An 18,720-nucleotide genomic window follows, 5' to 3' on the forward strand; every position below is an offset into this window, starting at 1 on the left:
AACTGAGATTGAAATGAAAACAACGCAATATTGCAATGGATAGTCAATCACTTTAATAGGAACCTAACACATCCCATCCAAGCCTACCTTCTTTTTGTGTACTGCACCATAACTAAAGTGAAATGGAAACCATTAAGAGAAGCCTCGATCACAAGTAACTAGATAAACTTAGGATTCAAAATCAGACAAATACAAATAATCAACTAAAAAAGTCAGCAGATGATGCATAAGAAAACTACCCAGTCACTTTATGAATGAAAATCTGCCAAAATGATATCTAAATTAACTTTATCGTAGTGAAAAGGAAACCCAACATTTAAATCAATCAATCCCAGCTAGGAGGAGGAAGATTAGTTGCCTAGGCTTGTGCTGGTGCTACAGCTGCAGCCTATTCATCTACTACCAACGAAACTGGATTTGGGCCCATTGGGTCCATGGGTAAGTCCAGCACACATAAGCAGACGTTTGTACACATAGGCAGCCATTTGTACACATAGGCAAATTTTATAACGGAAATACACCGGTGGCCCAAACTGATACAAAAAAAAAAGGTCATGGCCCAATTTGCTCAAAAAAAGTTTTTGGTCCAAACTGATAAAACCAGCAAAGTTCATGGTACAAAACATCAATTTTTTCTTCTTTCACAACTAATCTTTCACACTATTAGTTTAACAAACCTTGTGTATAATTTAAGTAACTCGTAGACTTTCCAATCATGTTTGAGACCCTTTTTGTGGCACAACACAAAAATCCCACTAGCACAAACACTTAAAATTATCAGGGAGTGACTCTCCAGAACGAATTGGGGGAAAAAGTAACTCTAGAGGATACATTTTTTTTTAATCACTCACAAGGACCGGATAGATGAAAGGTCAAGTATACCCTTGACGCGAAATTAAAAACAGATTGGGTAGACGCAAGATCAAGTATACCCCTAGTACGAAATAATAAACAGTCTGACCCAACCAAAACGACCCGGTGTATATAGTATGAACAATGATTGTTCATACTTATTTGGGGTATGAACAATTACCGTTCATACTTTAGCATGAGCTATGAACCCTCATTGTTCATATGAACAATCATTGATCAACACCTATTTGGGGTATGAACAATCACTATTTATACCTCAACATAATATATGATCAGTAAAAACACCTATTGGAGTATAAACAATCGTTGTTTATACCTCAACATGAGCTATGAACAATTATTTTAATTATTGTTGATATGAATAATTATTGTTCATGCCTATTTGGGGTATGAACAATTAATCAATATATTAATTAAATCAACAATCAATTGTTCATATCTATTTGGGGTATAAACAACTGTTCTCATACATCAACATGAGCTATGAACATTGATTGTTCATAAAGTATGAACATTGTTTCATACCTATTTTGGGTATGAACAATCAGCATCGCTCATACTTTAACATAATGTATGATCGGTAAGAACACTTATTCGAGTATGAACAATCATTGTTCATACATCAATATGAACTATGAACAATCATTGTTCATACCTATATGGGGTATGAACATAATGTACGATATGATCGATAAAGACGACATATTGGAGTATGAACAATCATTGTTTATACCTCGACATGAGCTATGAAGCAGTTATTGTTCATACATCAATATATTGTATGAGATATGTTCACTTATTTGGGTATGAACAATCATTGTTTATACATCCGCATAAGATATGAACACTCATTGTTTATAGCAAAAATAACGAAAAAGGTAAAATCGGAAAATATTTATTTCAAATTCGGGCCATTTGTCCTTAAGGGTTATTTTCACTTTCGAAAATTGGTTTTAGGGTTATTTTCACCTAAATGTGTCTTTGAGAGTGATTAAAAAAAAAATTGCTGGTTTTGAGAGTGATTTTCACTGACCAATTTATTGTCAAATTATTTCTTATCCAATATTCTTCTTCAAGTCTAGGCATCAATTTTTCGTGTTTTAGCTGAAGAAAGGAAGAAAATAGTTCCTCATGCAGACAAAAAAATTAAAAACATCATATTGAATTGAAAAAAAAAATGTACCTCAAATTCCAAAGATACCTCATTTAAGCTAAGGCTGATCCTGTAACTCCCAAATTGAAAACCAAAAAACGAAAAACAATTATAATTTCTACTCCAACAAATTAGAAAAGAGATAAATCAGACCGAAATCAGACCCATCTTACCTGGTTCGTCTTCCTCCTTCAAGCTCTCCTCCTCGACCTGGTTCGTCTGATACTAGATTGTTGTGTATTACGATGTGAGATACCGTCATTTAAGAGAAGAGGTTAGGTTTTACAGTGTGAGACGGGTGGGGGTGGGGTGGGAATGATAATTGTTAAGTGTTTAACCAAATAATCCCTTTTACAAAAAAATTTTATTTCCTTTTTAATACGGTTGGGTTTGGAGGTGGTGGAAAATAGTGAGTGTTGTTTTGACTCAGTGAGTACGTGCTGTTTTGCGGACAATAACACTTGGTCCAAAAACACAATCAATTATATAGTGCTATTTATCCAAACGCAATTGTAAGTTGTCCAGTTGAAAAATGTCATAGCACTAAATCAACAAACACTATCCCCAAATATTTCATAGTGTTTTTTTATAATTGTTATTGAATGAATGCTATCTATTTGCATTTCTGTAGTAGTGAAACTTCAATATTCAGACTTGACTCATATTGAGTCCAACTCAAGCCGAGTAACTCAGCATATATACCAGTAATACCCTTGTTTTATGCAATTAAATTGATCCCTTGCATTGGTAGTTTAGTAATTTTCTCCTAAAAGAAAGGACAACTAATTCATGTATCATTGTATCGTTAACTTTCACAAATTTTGAGAAATTGCGCGCTGAAAAATGTTGAACGCATGTGGTTTTCTCAAACGAAAGTTTTATAATCATCACCAAATAGCACTGCTTGTGGCCAGTTAAAATCACCAAAACTCCTGTTATATACTCAGCCCACCCACCCAGGGCCGGCTCTCCTCTATAACAGAATAGGCAGCTGTTTAGGGCCCAACCGTCCAAAGGGTCCCAATTCAACCCACTAATAATTTATTTGGATTTCATTTTTTTATTTTTAATATTTTTTTAAAATTATTTTATAATAATTAAGAACTTATAAAACAAACAAACAAACAAAAAACTTTTAATTTATCTAAGTAATAAGAGTACTCAAGTACCGAAAAGAAACAATTTCTTTATTTGTTGTGGCTCTATTTGTAGCAATTATTTACCTTGCATTAAAATGTCCACACACAATAGATATATAAACAAAATATTAAAAGTATAAACAAGATAAGTGAGTGTAATTGGTAGAAGGCCGCTTTTCCAACTTCGTTTAGGCCTCCAAATGGCTTGAGCCGCCCTTGAGCCTACCCCAGGTTCAGAATAATCATACGGGCCTCTCGGCAATCCTAAGTCCAGAATTGTGAGAAACGTCAATTGGTCGCATCGTGTCAACATATGTCGAGGATGAATATAGTGTTAGTTGACGAAGATATTCAGTCTGAACATATGTCGAGGTGCGTAAGCTGACCCGGACACCAGGTCAGCAAAAAAAAATTAAACAAAAAAAATTAGAATTTCCTATCAAAAACCCCACCAGGCACCAACTGATGTGGATGGTTTGATTTCAGTGTGGTTAGAATCAATACGTAACGTCTTAAGTCTTAATGTACCTTCGACGTGTGGTACAGGAAGAGATTCCAAAGTCACTAATGCTTCGGCTAATGCTTCAAGGACTATTAAACAAACCCAAGTATATAGAAATTTTTGCAAACATGGACGTCACAACAATGAATGACTGTACTGCCTGGTTGATGACTTGATGAACTGGTTCAGTATGTCTTGGGATTCTTGTCAGTCCAAGAACTGCTTCTACTTGGAAGCATTTTTGAATAGTTATGAACAAATCGGGCTTGGTTCTATTCCTGCATCAAGAGCTTCATAAAGCACATAATGCCTGCTCGATTTGCATAGGATTCCGTGCCTGCAAACTTCACATACCTGCCCGTTATGTCGCTTTGGGGTGCCTAGACCGCCAACTGAATTGGTTTGTTTTCTAATTGGTTTCATCTAAGTATCTAACCATTCAAAGTTTTACTAAAGATTTGCGCCGTGAATTTTATGGGACTTTTATTGTTACGAGACAAAAATATATTTTGCTGTTTTTTCAAAAAAAACAAAAAACAAAAAACCAAAAAAAAAACAAAACAAAAAAAACAAAACTTGTTGAACACAGGCAGAAACTATGGGCCTATAGCTGGTACCTGCTGAACCATTTTTCTTTTATCCGAAGCCTAACCAATTTGTAGTAGGCTTATTTATGCTGGGCATACAACTCCTAGAGTCTGAAGCCCAATTCAGTAATCCAATCCCCAAGAGTCAACTCTGAACGCTTCCGCATTCCGAAAGTCGGCAATGTTTTGAAGGAGTTTAGCGATTGGCTGTATAAGGAATCCTATGACTTAAGTACAATCTTGAAGTACCCCAGAGATTCTTTAAATATAGATCACACTCGTTAAGTTTGTCGTGAATTTCATCGTCTAAATTCTTAGTTTCAAACTACTAACGATAATTATAGTTGCCTATTTTGATTCTTTTAGATTTCCAGAGGTTGCATTTACATACTTAAAAATATTAACATATGTCGGTTAGACTTTTAACAGAATTATATTTATGAATCATGACGCAATGAAAATTCTTTGATTGGCACTAATATTACAGACGGATCGGAGCTTTGGACATGCATTTCATGACATAATGCAGGTTATAGTGGATTATTATTTAAGCATTTTAAGAGTAATTAAAGTTGTTAGGATTTCTTTAGTACTTGAATGAAAGAGAGGAAGGGAGGATACCGTCTTGAAACTCATTGGCATTGTTCACGACGATGATAACCTTCTGGCATGGTACCTCAACGCCATAAAGTTTGTAGCCATTATTATTTAGCTGTTGGTAAATTGGGTTAAAGGGAGTTTGTTTTCTTCATTTCGAGGTGCGTGTCTACATTTTCATACAGTATTAATGTGTTACTCACTTCCTCACTTACAATTAGAAAGGGCTGCATCCATTGTGACCCACTGCCACAATGTTGATGCCTCGCTAGGGTTGTTATCGGTCTGGTTTTTACCGCTTCTTATAAAAATTGTTGACCGAATCGATATTGGTTTTCTATAAATTTAAACCAAAACCGAACCAAATTTGAATAAAAATCGAAATGAAACCAATATTTAGTTTGGTTTCGATTCGGTTGTTGGAAAAATTGTAGACCGAATCGATATTGGTTTTCTATAAATTTAAACCGAAACCGAACCAAATTTGAATAAAAACTGAAATGAAACCAATATTTAGTTTGGTTTCAGCTCGGTTGTTGGGCCTTGCTATTTGGGCCTTCTATTAAGCTTCAAATCGAAATCTATATGGGTCTACTAATCACTAACCAAGTGAATTGTAATAAATATATTGAATAGTATTGATGTCAATTTAGACATGTTGACAAGTTATAATACCAATCACAAGAAACAAGTATTCAAGTACTCAATAACATGAACCATTTAGCCAGAAAAAAAAATAGTAATAAAAATATTCTGAATTTTTTATATATACTAGCAAAAGGCACGTGCGCAATCAATTGTGGGCAGCCTTATTTAACTTTCTCATGTGATGAGGAGACCCACCAATGAAGACAAATCACAAAGTTTTGATATTCAAAAAAAAAGGAAAGTTACAATTATACCCTTATAACATATGTAAAAAAGACTATTTTATCCCTATTTGTTTGACTTTTCCAAACATAAGAGCATCTCTAATGGGAGGTGTAAACCGTATAGAGTGAAAATTTTACACCCCAAATGTCAAAAAACTCTTTCCAATGGGAGTGTTATATCGTAAGTAATAGAGTACTAGTTGATAGAGAGGGTGGGAAATTCTCCATCTCGTTATCAACTAATAAAAATCGAGGGGCGACACTATAACGCATCGCCCGCGTAAAAAATTCGGACGCCACTTGAAGTGTCGTCCCTATCTATTTCTAAAGTCACAATTTGAAAATTTTAAATTCGGGACTGACACTTGACGTCCACTTTAATTTAAGAATAACGACGCCACTTTAAGTGTGATTCAATTTAAAATTGAACTTTTTACATTTTTCATTGGGAACAATAGAGTGGATATTTATAGACTATACAATAATTTCTGATTGGAGATGTAAAATCCTAATGGCACTTAAGGTTTTATGTGGAGGTGTAATTTTACACCCCCATTGGAGATGCCCTAAGGCCCATTATGATTATAAATTAATTTAAAAAATTATAAAACTACAATTTTGCCCCTACAAAATGACAAAAAATAAATAAAAAATAAAAGAGAATGTGAAATTACCAAACTGCCCCTGTGACGTACGTGCACCCAGTTTGGTTTAGTTTATATCGGTTAATCGAATCCCAAACCGAAAACCAAACCTAACTAGTCGGTTTTTTTTTTTTTGATAACGAGAAACCAAACTGAGAAAGTTAAAACCATTACTTTCATCCGGTTTGGCTCACTTCAGTTCGGTTTTTGGTTTCCCGGTTTTTGAACAGTCCTATGCCTCGCGCACTTTAAACTCATGCTGTTTGGAGGAAATAAAAAGTAAACATGGAATACATGTGGATACGTGGATTACAATAAAACATCATATTGTTTCAAGCAATGTAATGTTTCGTAAATGTTAAACAAACCTACAAGCAGCAAATTGAATTGGAATTATTAGCTCCGATCCAGGCTCCACTGCATCACCATCAAATGATAAGATTATCACACCAATGTATGAGTATGTTTATTTTTTTTGTTTTGAAGATTAAGTTAGGGTAGACAGGCCGGACCCTCACCTGTTTTATTAAGATAACCTTGTGTACAACTTTTTTAACAATGGTATCACTTTCTAAGTCGAGAAGAGGCACAAAATACACAAAATTCTCTTCCAAGCATTCATCTAAAGAAGCTAGGTGATCAGCCAGACGATTAGTTTCTCTAAATACATAAAAATAAGAGAGATGCTCTCAAATTCAATGTATGAGTGTATTACTATCACATTTAATGGTACTCGCTACATTGATCAGTTTTTTAATCCATGGACAAGACTATTAAATATTATATAGTTATAGAAATCAGTTAATACATTATATTGTCATTGACTTCCATTATTCTATCTAATAATTGTTGTAATCATATCATATTAGGGAAAATGAAAATAATGATAGGTTCATCATCATTTGAAGATATTATACAAATTACAACTCATCAAAAACTTCCCTTATAAATTCCTCCCTCCATATCAAATACCTTTGAGTGATTCACAAGCTGCGAATAAGAACATTTGTCGGTCGTCGATGGCGACCAAGACATGCGAAAAGCCCAAGCTTACGCATCGGAAAGGGTTGTGGTCACCTGAAGAAGATGAAAGGCTTAGGGATTATATATTGCAGTATGGTCATGGTTGCTGGAGTTCTCTCCCTACGAAGGCTGGTGAGTTGCATTTGTTTTCAGTACATAATTTCTTGCTCATACTTTTGCTTTCGGCATTACGTGCACTGTGATGACACTCTCTCCTAGACTCCTAGTCCCCCCATTGTTAAAAGAGTACGATGTTCTGCCCTTTCGAGCTTCTCAAATGAATTTCTGTAGTTCATATGAGCAATCTTCGTCCAAGCTTTAAACGGTCGGATGAGAAGCCCAATTAGGCCATATACTAAAACATATATCGTATGGACCTTTAACAATGAATGATTTGATTCAGACCACAACTAGCTTGAGTGCAAAAGTTCACTTTGAAAGGAGCTAAAGATCTACTTATTTGTTGTAAATTCCAGGTTTGCAACGGAATGGAAAGAGTTGTAGATTACGATGGATCAATTACTTGAGACCGGGTTTGAAGCGAGGTGCATTTTCCGAGCAAGAGAGAGAAATTATCTCAGCCCTGCATCATTCGTCGGGAAACAAGTAAGCTGAAATTATATGCAGTTATGCACTACACAATTTTGAATTTTTTTGGGACAGGGACTGCAAGCTACAGTAGTCTCCCCATATAACTCTAGCTAGCTACTTTAGAGTTTAGACCCTCCCTTTGTCCTGAGTTTTTGCTGATCCAAATGATAGTCATCGGGCCTAACTCAAGACACTTATTGATATGGCACCCCGAGCAAGCTCTGCCAGGGGAATTAGCCCGTCATGTGCCTTACAGAGCCCATAGTTTGGACAGCATTGGTGTCTTTGTTCATGCAACAACAGCCAGTCACAAGAAGCTTGTAAAAGAAGCTAGTTTTAATTTCTTAATTTACAGATCTGATATAGCCTATTAGCCTGTCGAGTGCCTTGTACATTGCGGTTGCAATTTACATGCCTAAAATAGTGTTGTTTAATAAACTAATTTTATGCATGAGGCACTAATGATGAAATTAATTGATTGAATAATTGGTCAGGTGGTCTCAGATAGCACAACAGTTGCCGGGAAGGACTGATAACGAGATAAAGAACTATTGGAATTCTTATTTAAAGAAGAATGTAATGAAGCCTGAAGGTAAGCAAGCTCAAAGCAGCACGATATCAACCAAAAGTACAGTCTCTACGCCTAATTCCCAAGAATCAAACAATGAAGCTTCAAGTTCCGAATCAGTCAAAACTTCACAGCTACGCAGGATTGAAAGTTCTTTAGAAAGTCATAATTCTGTCGCTAATAGAGAATCAAACCAAAGTTACTTCCCAAAGATTTTATTCACGGAATGGCTATCTTCAGACCATGCCCAAAACCCAAATACTGTTCAGTCTGGCAATCAAATGGTGCCAAAGGAAAATTTGAATGTTGTAAATATTGTGTCGAAGCACAGTCACTTAAACGAGGAGGAGCACTACTTTGATAGTGGATACCATCATGGTTTGAACAATAGTACAACCTATGCAAATGTCGGATTTGTGGATTTTGTTCCTTTGGCTGAAATGTACAGTGATTTCGACATGTATAATGATGTTGTTTGACTAATAAAAGAATTTAAGTTCTTAGTCGTGATGTACTCATAAATAATCCCAATTCAGTAGTGATTGTCTGGGACTCCATTGTACGCTCAATGCATTACTTTTCCCACTACTTGAACACTCTATCAATAACATGCCATTCTTTCCCGAACAGGAGAAATGATAATAATTACTTCATAGTCTAATTGAGTTTGAGTTTGAGTTTTGACCTCTTCTTCATAGAATTTTGCTTACACATCAATCTAACATAATAGAGAAGTATGATCCCAAGGAATTTGAGTGTTAAGTAATGGTCATAATTGAAACTCCTAAAGTTAACTTATAGCTTAGATCTAATTTAATATCTCAAGATATGTATACAAATAATTTAGGACTCCAAAATCCAAGAATTCAAAATGGGATAAATAAACAATCATAGTTTAAATAGGATACAAATACATAATTAATAATTGTGTTATGTTGTAACTAAGGAAAAACAATCCCTATTCTATCCCGAATTTAAGATTTCAGGTAGTAATTCACATAAACGGTCTAGATTGATTTCAAGCAATAAATGAATTAAATTCGAATGTGGACTGAAAGAGTCAGGAAACAACTTAATTAATATAGAAGGTAATATGGAGTTTTCTTCAAAATTTAACAGAACATATCGAAGGTAAATACAATTTTTATAAATTATATTAGTTAGGATCAAAATTAGAATAATACCGATGAACTAATGCACGGTTTGGGTTTTAGGAAGCACATACATGAAACTCCTTATGGTCTATTGTTTCTTTTAAACACACATAAAAAACATTTGCACTTGAAGCACAAAATCACATAATATTGGTAGCTCTACAAATATGAATTTTACTATATAATTGAAACATACATTACTGACAATTATACAATGTTTTGTTTAAATGTTCAAATTGAACACAATCGATCATTTGAACAAGGCAATTGAAAAAACACAAATTAAAGCAATTTAAATAGAAACCGTACATCAAATTAAATTATTATGTATGTGAAACCGTACATCAAATTAAATTATTATGTATGTGTAAGTTAACACTTCAAATGAGATACCAATTTAGATTACCAAATTAAACGATGTGACGAAGTCACGGACAATTCTGTAGTATAGTAATATAGAATGAAAGAGATTTCCTATCAAACATTTTTTTTGGTGATAAAGATTTGATATCATATTTTGTATATTATCATAGTACCACGGCTACCATTATTTATAGTTTTATACATACATATACAAACAGTAGACATTCTTCAAATTATCCATTGACGTAATAAAGATTCCTTCCCTTTGTCATCCATTGACATTTTCTCCACTCCAGTCGTCCAAATACTTTTGGTTACACATTTCTCATTTTTCATATATATTAAATGAGGTTCAACACAACTAAATCGAATCTATAGTTTGTGTACACTGTACAATGTAACGGAATAAAAATAAAAATACTCCTCGTCAACTACATTCCTGAGTCCTGACTGGCGGGTTGAAATTTCTAAACCGAGCCCAACCCAAGACATAGAAGTTTAAGCCCAAACCCGCAGAAGAATTTTTCCATTTGTTTTTTGGAATATTATTAGTTAGGGTTTTAATATATTGGCAGTGGAAATGAATAAAGAAGTACCTTTTAAGGTTGGGCAATTGGCGGAGTCAAAATCTTTTGAGTCTGGTTTTCGTGGAGCCTGGTTTAGATGCAAGGTACATTTTATTGTAATTGTTATATGAATGTATGAATTTGACATATTATTACCATTGCATGTGTGGATGAGACCTCAAAATTACACCAACATTATCTTTTATCTTAATTCATATAATATTGCAGTAGATTGCTACTTTTACTATACTTATTTATCTTATTCATGTCAGATAAGAGATATACGCAACATAAAAGGGCATCTTAGGCATGCGTTGGAGTTTTTCGACTTCCCAGATGAAAGTAAGTCACTTTTTTTTGATTGGCAAGCCTGTTTTAAATGAGATCAGTAACTCTTTGATGCTGGCGGGGTTCGAGCCCCAGACCTTTGGTATCATCACCCAAAGACTTTGCTAGTCGGCACATGCTTAAATGGTTTTACCGATGAAAGTAACTCACTCATTCAATTTTTAATTTTATGATGGTTATATAGCTTAAATGGAATGAGTGTTTAGATTAGTAATCATTTGTATAGTTCTGGCATTATGTGCTGGATTTACCAATAATGTTTTGCTGCTTTATTACTTCAATGATTACTGTTACCACTGAAAGTAGGAATTGGTATGTTGAAAGTAAAAGTTCAGTTCAAATATTGGTATCTTAAAATGAGAAAATCTATAGATTGAAAGTGTAATTTTTGGGTCGTCCGAGTGCATATTGGTATTAATAAATCTATAGATTGAAAGAGATGTCTGGATGATTTATTCTGTATAAAAATGTCAAGAAAAAAAGGTGTGGGAAACTAGTATGGGCTGCTTGTATTGTTTTTAACTATTTTCATCATCACCCAGCATGTCCTTTATTAACTATTTCTGTTTGAGTTAAAGTTCATATCTTACGTTTGCAGAAGTAGGATGGACAAAATTGTATCAAATGCAAACTAGTAAAGTGCCCCGCAAAGAGAAGAAAATGCATTTGATGGTACGCCCAAGCTTTCCTTCTTTCTACCGTACAAGTCAAATGCCTGATACTTCTACAATCTCAGAAGAAATAGCAATTCTAGATGATGTCTTCAAGGTGGGAGATTTGGTTGATTGGTGGAGTGATGGTTGCTATTGGTCTGGAAGAATTACTGATATATTGGGTGAAGATAAAGTGATGGTATGTTTCCAAACTGCTTCACTTTGTATCCGATCTTAACAGTGTTTTGAAAAACACATCAAAGCCTTGAGGTTCACTGCATCTGTGAGGCTCAAGGCAAGCCTCGGAGGCTCTTAAGCGTCAATGAAAAAAAAAGAAAAAAAGAAAGAGAATAATAGACTAGAAAAATCTAGAAGAATTAACTATTAAAAAAATTGAGAAACAATATGCAATATTAAGACTTGTGAAGGTGTCCAGCGGCGTACTGGTTAAGACTTGGGAAGCTGTCCCCAACGTCTTAGTTTTGATTCCCACCTTCACCAGGAAAGGGGGATTAAAGGGAATAAAGTTCTAACTATTAAAAAAACAATAAAATAAATAAAAAAGATTATGCCATGTTAATGAAATTGCTAAATCATAAATAAAAGTATTGTGGCTTAAGGATTTACCTTGTTGCAGACGCATTGCGCTATATGTATGAAAACCTGAAAATAAGTCTATATGCATATCCACTTAGATAGGCAAATAGCAAAATAGGATAGCACAATACTAAAATACAAATACTTGTAATTAATTAGTTAAATCAGTCTCAAACATAGACATAGATACTGCCACAAGTCATTAGACAGTGGATACTCACCGTCTCACACATAGACATAAAGATGTAATGTCATAGGCTCCATCATTTTCATTCATCACCAAGAGCCTTATCATCATCATCATATTCTTCACAAGTTCTTCATCTCCATCATCACTAGCATCAGCATCAGCATCAGCATCAGCATCATCATTAGCGTAATATTGATGCTCAGAACATAGCATAACAGGGAGTTTTTAGTCTTTAAAGATGTTACGAGGAGTTTGGTTGTCAAAAAGATGGAAACGAAAGTCAAAGAATAGTGGTCCGGCTGGGTTAAACCCGACTTCCAGTGAGGCTGGGCCTCACTAAGCTTCAGCCTCACAGTACCTGGCAGTAATTTATAAGGCTTAAGCCTTAAGGCGCAAACCCCTGACAGGCTTAAGCCTTGATGCGTTTTCTTAAACTTTGAATTTTAAATATAACAACCTGAACCCGGACATCACCCGAAGATGCACTGATCAAAACGAAAAACAGAGATGCCTCATTGCTCGAACTTCTCAGCTGCATACTGTTTCTGGACTTATTTGCCCTATAGTTGTGTAATTATGTTTGCTTATGTGGTGTTGACTTTTATAGTTTCCCAGATTTATTAACTGGATGATACTACTGCCCTACATGTTAGGTCACAGAAAGCGCTTTAATTTAACAAACATTGAAAGATGAAAACTGATATTTTTTTGTGGTGTTATAAATTTGTATGAAGAAAACGTTGCTCGTGTGCTTTAAACTGAATATGAAGTAGGAACTGACTTGTTTTGTTTTTCTCAATTACAGATAAAGTTACCAGACCCTCCCCTGCGGGTGAAGGAAAATGTTATGAGGTTCCTTGTAAGGACCCTCACCCGTCCTTAGAATGGTCTCTCGAATGTGGATGGACTGTGCCTATTTCTGCGGTACCTTTCCTCACACTCCTAGACTTGCATAGTTGCATGAGTTGTTCTACTGATTTTTTTTTATTTTTTCAGTGAAGATTTATATCTTCTTCTAATTGTTTAGTCTCATCCTATTCCTCAACTTTAAACAGTCTTTCTTTTTTCGCTAAAAACTTTACTCGATACACATGCCACTGAGGCAGAAAAGTCTGTAGGACTTCTCTCATAATGAGTCAATGGTAGCCTTTTCTTCATCAAAACTGCTAAATCGGCAGCGTGAATAGGGTATTATACTACTTTATCAATGCCATTGAATTAGTGAATTACTTAACGAGTTAGAACGACCTCAATCTCTTTTTTCTTTGGTTGGTAACTTTTTATCTCTTGTGCTACGTGATTTAAGTATTTAACAAAGCAACCAAACCCACCGAGCTTACTTTTTTAAACGTTTGTTTGCTTTTCTGTAGAGATCTTGAAGGTCGTTTCAGATTAATCATTCGTAAGAAAGGCCTCTGGATCTATGCGATTATCAAATCAAAATTCTTAAAAAAAAATCTTGAACATTTGACTATATGAGCATCCAACTGAAAATTAATTGGTGATGAGTGGAGAGGCCCAGGAATATATATACTGTTTTGCAAGGCTCTCAATGTCCCATATGGGACTAAGATCTCTTGCCTCAACTTTATCCCACTGAGGGAGCCACCCCATTTTTCAAACATCTTAACAAAAATGAAATACTGTCAAGGATTTGTTATGATACTAAATTGCTAACTTGCTAACTACTATTTAGAGCCGGAAATATTAAATCTCAGTGGTAATTGTCAAGGTTTCATTATGCTAACTACCATTTAGAACTGGAATATCTTAAATTTCACTGGTCATGACATTTATCAATATAAAGTAGTCCCTGAAGTACTACATCACACGTTATTAAATTTGCTTCTTGTGGGAAAAGAATCAAATTTTAGTAGAATAAGTGAATTAATTTTAGTTGTGTGATCATGTAGTATCCTAAAGTTTTGCACATGGAACGACTTTCTGTGGTCACTTGTAAGGGTTACAAAGAGAGGAAAAAGTTCTCATGAGAAAGTAGTTGAGAATTCGGTCCCCATCAAAAGTAGATCAAGGATCAATTAAAATGAAAAAGGAATTACTTCATTGAAAGTACATATGCAACCAGCTGAGAGTTGCTTCCTGTAATTTGTCATTAATCAAATGCATCTGCATTCATGGTTTCAGGAAAGTGAAGCTTCCCATTTCTGTGCTCGCTTGGTTCAACCAGTGATTCAAGGTAAAACCATTGCTTAGTTACATCATTTCATACATTTATGTTGTGAGTTGCGTGTACTCTGTTGGCATGTTAAAGGCCAAAAGTTTGTGGACCTTTCTATTTGTTAGTTGGTTATATACTAATTTTAGTAATTTCACTAATTTGGAGTTAGATAATCATCTTTGTGTATATATACCTCCATAATATATAATGTCTTTCAAAGTTTGGAAAATAGGCAGATTTGACCCCTCAACTGGTCTCAAATTATTCATCCTAAAATTACTTTCAGGCAATTTTGACCCAGTACTTGTAGCCCAAACAGCTCCATTTGGGACAATAAAATCCGGCACCTGTAAGTCGACGTGGCAGCTCATTTTCTCATGTGACAATAAAAAAACTGAGTTAACACAGTGAAAAATGTGTTGCCAGTTGCCACATCAGTTTTCAGGTGCCAGATTTCATTATCCCAGATGGAGCTGCCTGCCCGTTACAAGTCTAGGGTTTAAAATGCTTGAAAGTAACTTTAGGGTTGAAATGAATAATTTGTTACGAGTTGTGGGGTCAAATCTGCCTTTTTCCTTAAAAATCCGTTTTCTAGCATTTCTCTGTTTGGCCAGGATCAACTATGAAGCTAGTAGGTTAGAGTCAATGAATGGATTAAAATTTTCTGGCTAATACCAATTTGCGTATTTGACATTAGAAGATTAAAATGAATATGGTGGAGAAGAACTGGTTACAAGGTCAAACACATTCCAATGCTTTGGACATTAAGTAAATGAACCCACGAAACCTAGATCGACTTTTTAGGCAACTTCAATGATCCATCTTCATTTGTACCTTTAAAAGCCGCCATTGACCAATCTCTAACAAAGCAGGATTTACAATGGTAGTGCAACTCGTATGGCTTATGTTCCATTTTATGATATAAAACATAAAAATAAAGGTGAGTTTGGCTTGTAATAATTAAATCAGTATTTACCTTATCTTTTTCAAATAGGTGTATTAATGCCCTACTGTGGAAAGACTACAGTTATAGAGCTAGGTCCAACGGTTTGGAGTAAACTTCATTGCATCTCCATTTTACAGTGATATGGATAAGGGGATGGGGTTGAGAATCTCCAACTGATAATTACACCAGTAGCTAGTCTTAGTGGTCACTAGGGTCAGTACTCAGTCGCCACTCAAAGTGGTGACCAATACCTTTCCTTTCCCAAACGAATCACATAGAACTACCATACGCCACTCATACTGGTGACCAGCGTTCTGACTTCCCTTAGATGCGCTCACCTTCATCCTCTCAAAAGGGTAGAATGCAGATATAAAATGAAAGGATAGGGATATAATGGTGATTGGAGAATAAAGTTATAATTTTATGTAAGTGGAGCACGCAAGATATTGGCAGCCAGTTGGAGTGGCTACTGACAATTTGTTGTTAGCCAGTTGGAGTATTGGCCAACTGTTGCTGCATTCCCTCAAACTTCACAACATATACAATGTGAAATATGGGGTTGGTGTTGTGCAAGAGTGGGGGACGGTTGGAGCTTGATTTTAGTGCTTTTTGAGGGAATGGGGTTCCATTGGACCTAGCTTTACCTTATTCACTATCATTTTTTGTTTTAGTTGTCTGTTATTTAGTGATATTCTAAGCCTCAATACTTTAAAGCTAAGAATCTTACCACAGTCAGCGGCATTTGTTTTGGAGAATATGGAAGCAAGATAATAAAGTGTGTTGTCATTTTAATTGCTTATGAATTATATAGTCTGTAAACTATTTCTTTCCTGTATGTGGAGCTGGTTTGCTATACCGACATCATTGTTATTTCTGTTTATCAGAAGAATATATGAAAGAGTGTGCTTACTTAGTTGGTTTGAACTGGGTACGAAAAGGGATAGTTGTTGTCAGGATAGGGGAAAATGATGCACCCAATCTCTTCTTTGATGAGAATTCTACTTTTGGACAAGTCTTGCGTTAAGATCATTTGATTGATTAACTTACAATTTTGACTCTGTGATATTGCGGTTGATTACATGTTGTAAATTTTGACCTCTTGATTGTGACAAGTCTTGCTGGCGAGAAAAAGAGAAGATTGTGGAAGCTTTGAGTGGAATTAGAGGTTTAGTCCTGATGACTTTCTTTTTCTGTTCAATAACCCATGTTGCATGTGATGTTCAAGGGCATCAAGGGGGTTCCACCTTTTGGTTTAAATCATTAAATGTTGGGGGTGTCACATTGCTTGGTATACTTAAGTGTGTAGTAGTGTCGCCTTGTGCTGAAATATTGTTATGTCCTAGAATTCTCATCTTTAGGGTTGTTAGTTAATACAGTGTAATATATGATTTTATTCATTCCTCACAACAATATTTGAAATCCAATGTACCGCTAATTTAATCTGCAAATTGCACATTCTGTTAAGCTATAAGTTTTATTTATTTCTAGATGATGTAACTCCTGATCTTTTTTATTTTCTGTTTATCTTTTGCTAAAAAAAAGTTGAAACATGTCATGTTCTCTATTTTACTAAATAGAAAACTTTGGCCCTCCCACGTTGCCCCTTATATTTCACTAGCAAAATGAGCACGTGGATGACAAATAAATTGCACTGAAAAGTATGTGAAAAGATTACTTGGTCTTTTAACTCGGCACAAAAATGTGAAGGGTTAACGAATATTAGGAACCCCCCCCCCCCCTAGATGGGAAATTAGGGTCTCCCCCTCCAAATACACACAAAAAAAACACGGTCAAATTTACTTGGTATATTGTTTATGAATGATATCTGAAAGTCTTTGTAATCTGAAGTCATTTTATGTAGAGACAGGAACAAACACTGACCATTCCAAAGAGAAAAGATCCTCCGAGTCCAGTGATACAGTTACTTCACATAGTTCAGCAGGCACTTCACCACACCCAGAGATATCCTCTCATTCCCCAAAGGGAACACCGCAACAACTTTTTGGTTGTGCATTGAATGAAGAGACACAAAGACCGTGTGTAGGTACAGGTTCAGATTTAGGCGATGTCGGCATGATTTCAGGTTCAAACTTTACTTGCTTGGTATATTGTGAATAATGATATCTGAAAAGCCTTCGTAAGGTGAAGATTGATATACCTATTCTCCTTCATTTATTTTATGCAGAGACAGGGACAAATGTTGACCCTTCCAGAGAGGAAGCATCTTCTGAGTTCAGTTCTACTTTTTCTTCACATGGTTCAGCAGGCACTTCACCACACCCAGAGATATCCTCACATTTCCCTAAGGAAATGCCAGAACGAGTTACTGGTTGTGGCTTGATTGAAGAGACACAAAAGCCACGTGTAGTTACAGGCACAGATTTAGGCGGTGTCGGCATGGGAAAACTGAGTTCCTCAGATAGTGCTTCTAGTGCACATGTTGAACGTGTGTCAGCTGCAGCTGAAAAAACTACAGGCAGAGATCGTTATAACTCTAATAACAAGCCTTCGAAGAGGATACGTGATAGTGGACAGGAGTATCTAAACACGTCATATTCTGACACATTAGAGTCATCTATTATGGATTTGGAAGAACTTGTCAACAAGATTAAATGGCTTAAACGAGTACATCAGTATGGATTTCGGAATGCCAATGCAGTGGCCCCTTCTTGGAAGTTCTTGTAAATTTTGATCCTCGATTCTAAGGTACTAGTAGTTCCTGCTCTATTTTTAGATCCTTTTTCTTAATGATTTTTGCTTATTTGAATGGTTTGTATATCTTCACTTGGCAGATTTTCATGTGCTTATCTACTAGATGCAAGTGAAAGGTTCACAAGCTATCCCCCGTATTTTTGGTTGGGGTGATATCAAGATGACAGCGACATATAAAGATGATGACGACTAATGGAGCAATTTACCATATATTAGTGTTAAGTGCCATTGCCGAAGTTGATGGGTTGATGGTTGATAGCGTAGTGCCTGGGAAGATTAGAAGATACATTCTATTGTCAGAACTTTGTATTATGAGAATAGCTAAAAAATAATATAGGATTTACTTGTAAATGTGGTGTATGAGACTGACAAAAGTTGATGTACAATGCGGTTATTACTGAGGTCAGGTTTGACAGAATACTTGACTACAAGAGTGTTAATATTTCTTTTCAACGTAAGTCCA

The 18,720-nt window shown here is 35.4% G+C and overlaps 1 protein-coding gene and 1 pseudogene across 2 annotated transcripts; both read left to right on the forward strand.

The window, feature by feature from the left end:
- Positions 1-7,255: 7,255 nt before the first annotated feature.
- On the forward strand, positions 7,256-9,052 carry LOC147500089 (transcription factor LAF1-like). The gene is made up of 3 exons (XM_086559261.1): positions 7,256-7,522; positions 7,867-7,996; positions 8,476-9,052. The coding sequence occupies exons 1-3, from the start codon at positions 7,387-7,389 to the stop codon at positions 9,026-9,028; spliced, it is 819 nt and encodes a 272-aa protein (XP_086415387.1). The 5' UTR covers positions 7,256-7,386; the 3' UTR covers positions 9,029-9,052.
- Positions 9,053-10,440: 1,388 nt separating this feature from the next.
- On the forward strand, positions 10,441-18,715 carry LOC147500090 (uncharacterized; annotated as a pseudogene). Its single transcript, XR_015196193.1, has 8 exons — positions 10,441-10,736; positions 10,905-10,974; positions 11,579-11,832; positions 13,226-13,344; positions 14,566-14,617; positions 17,407-17,628; positions 17,731-18,251; positions 18,338-18,715. The product of XR_015196193.1 is annotated as an uncharacterized LOC147500090 (transcript).
- The last annotated feature ends 5 nt before the right edge of the window (positions 18,716-18,720 follow it).

This window comes from Coptis chinensis, chromosome 5, assembly GCF_015680905.1.
Source record: "Coptis chinensis isolate HL-2020 chromosome 5, ASM1568090v1, whole genome shotgun sequence".
Taxonomy (NCBI): Eukaryota; Viridiplantae; Streptophyta; class Magnoliopsida; order Ranunculales; family Ranunculaceae; genus Coptis; species Coptis chinensis.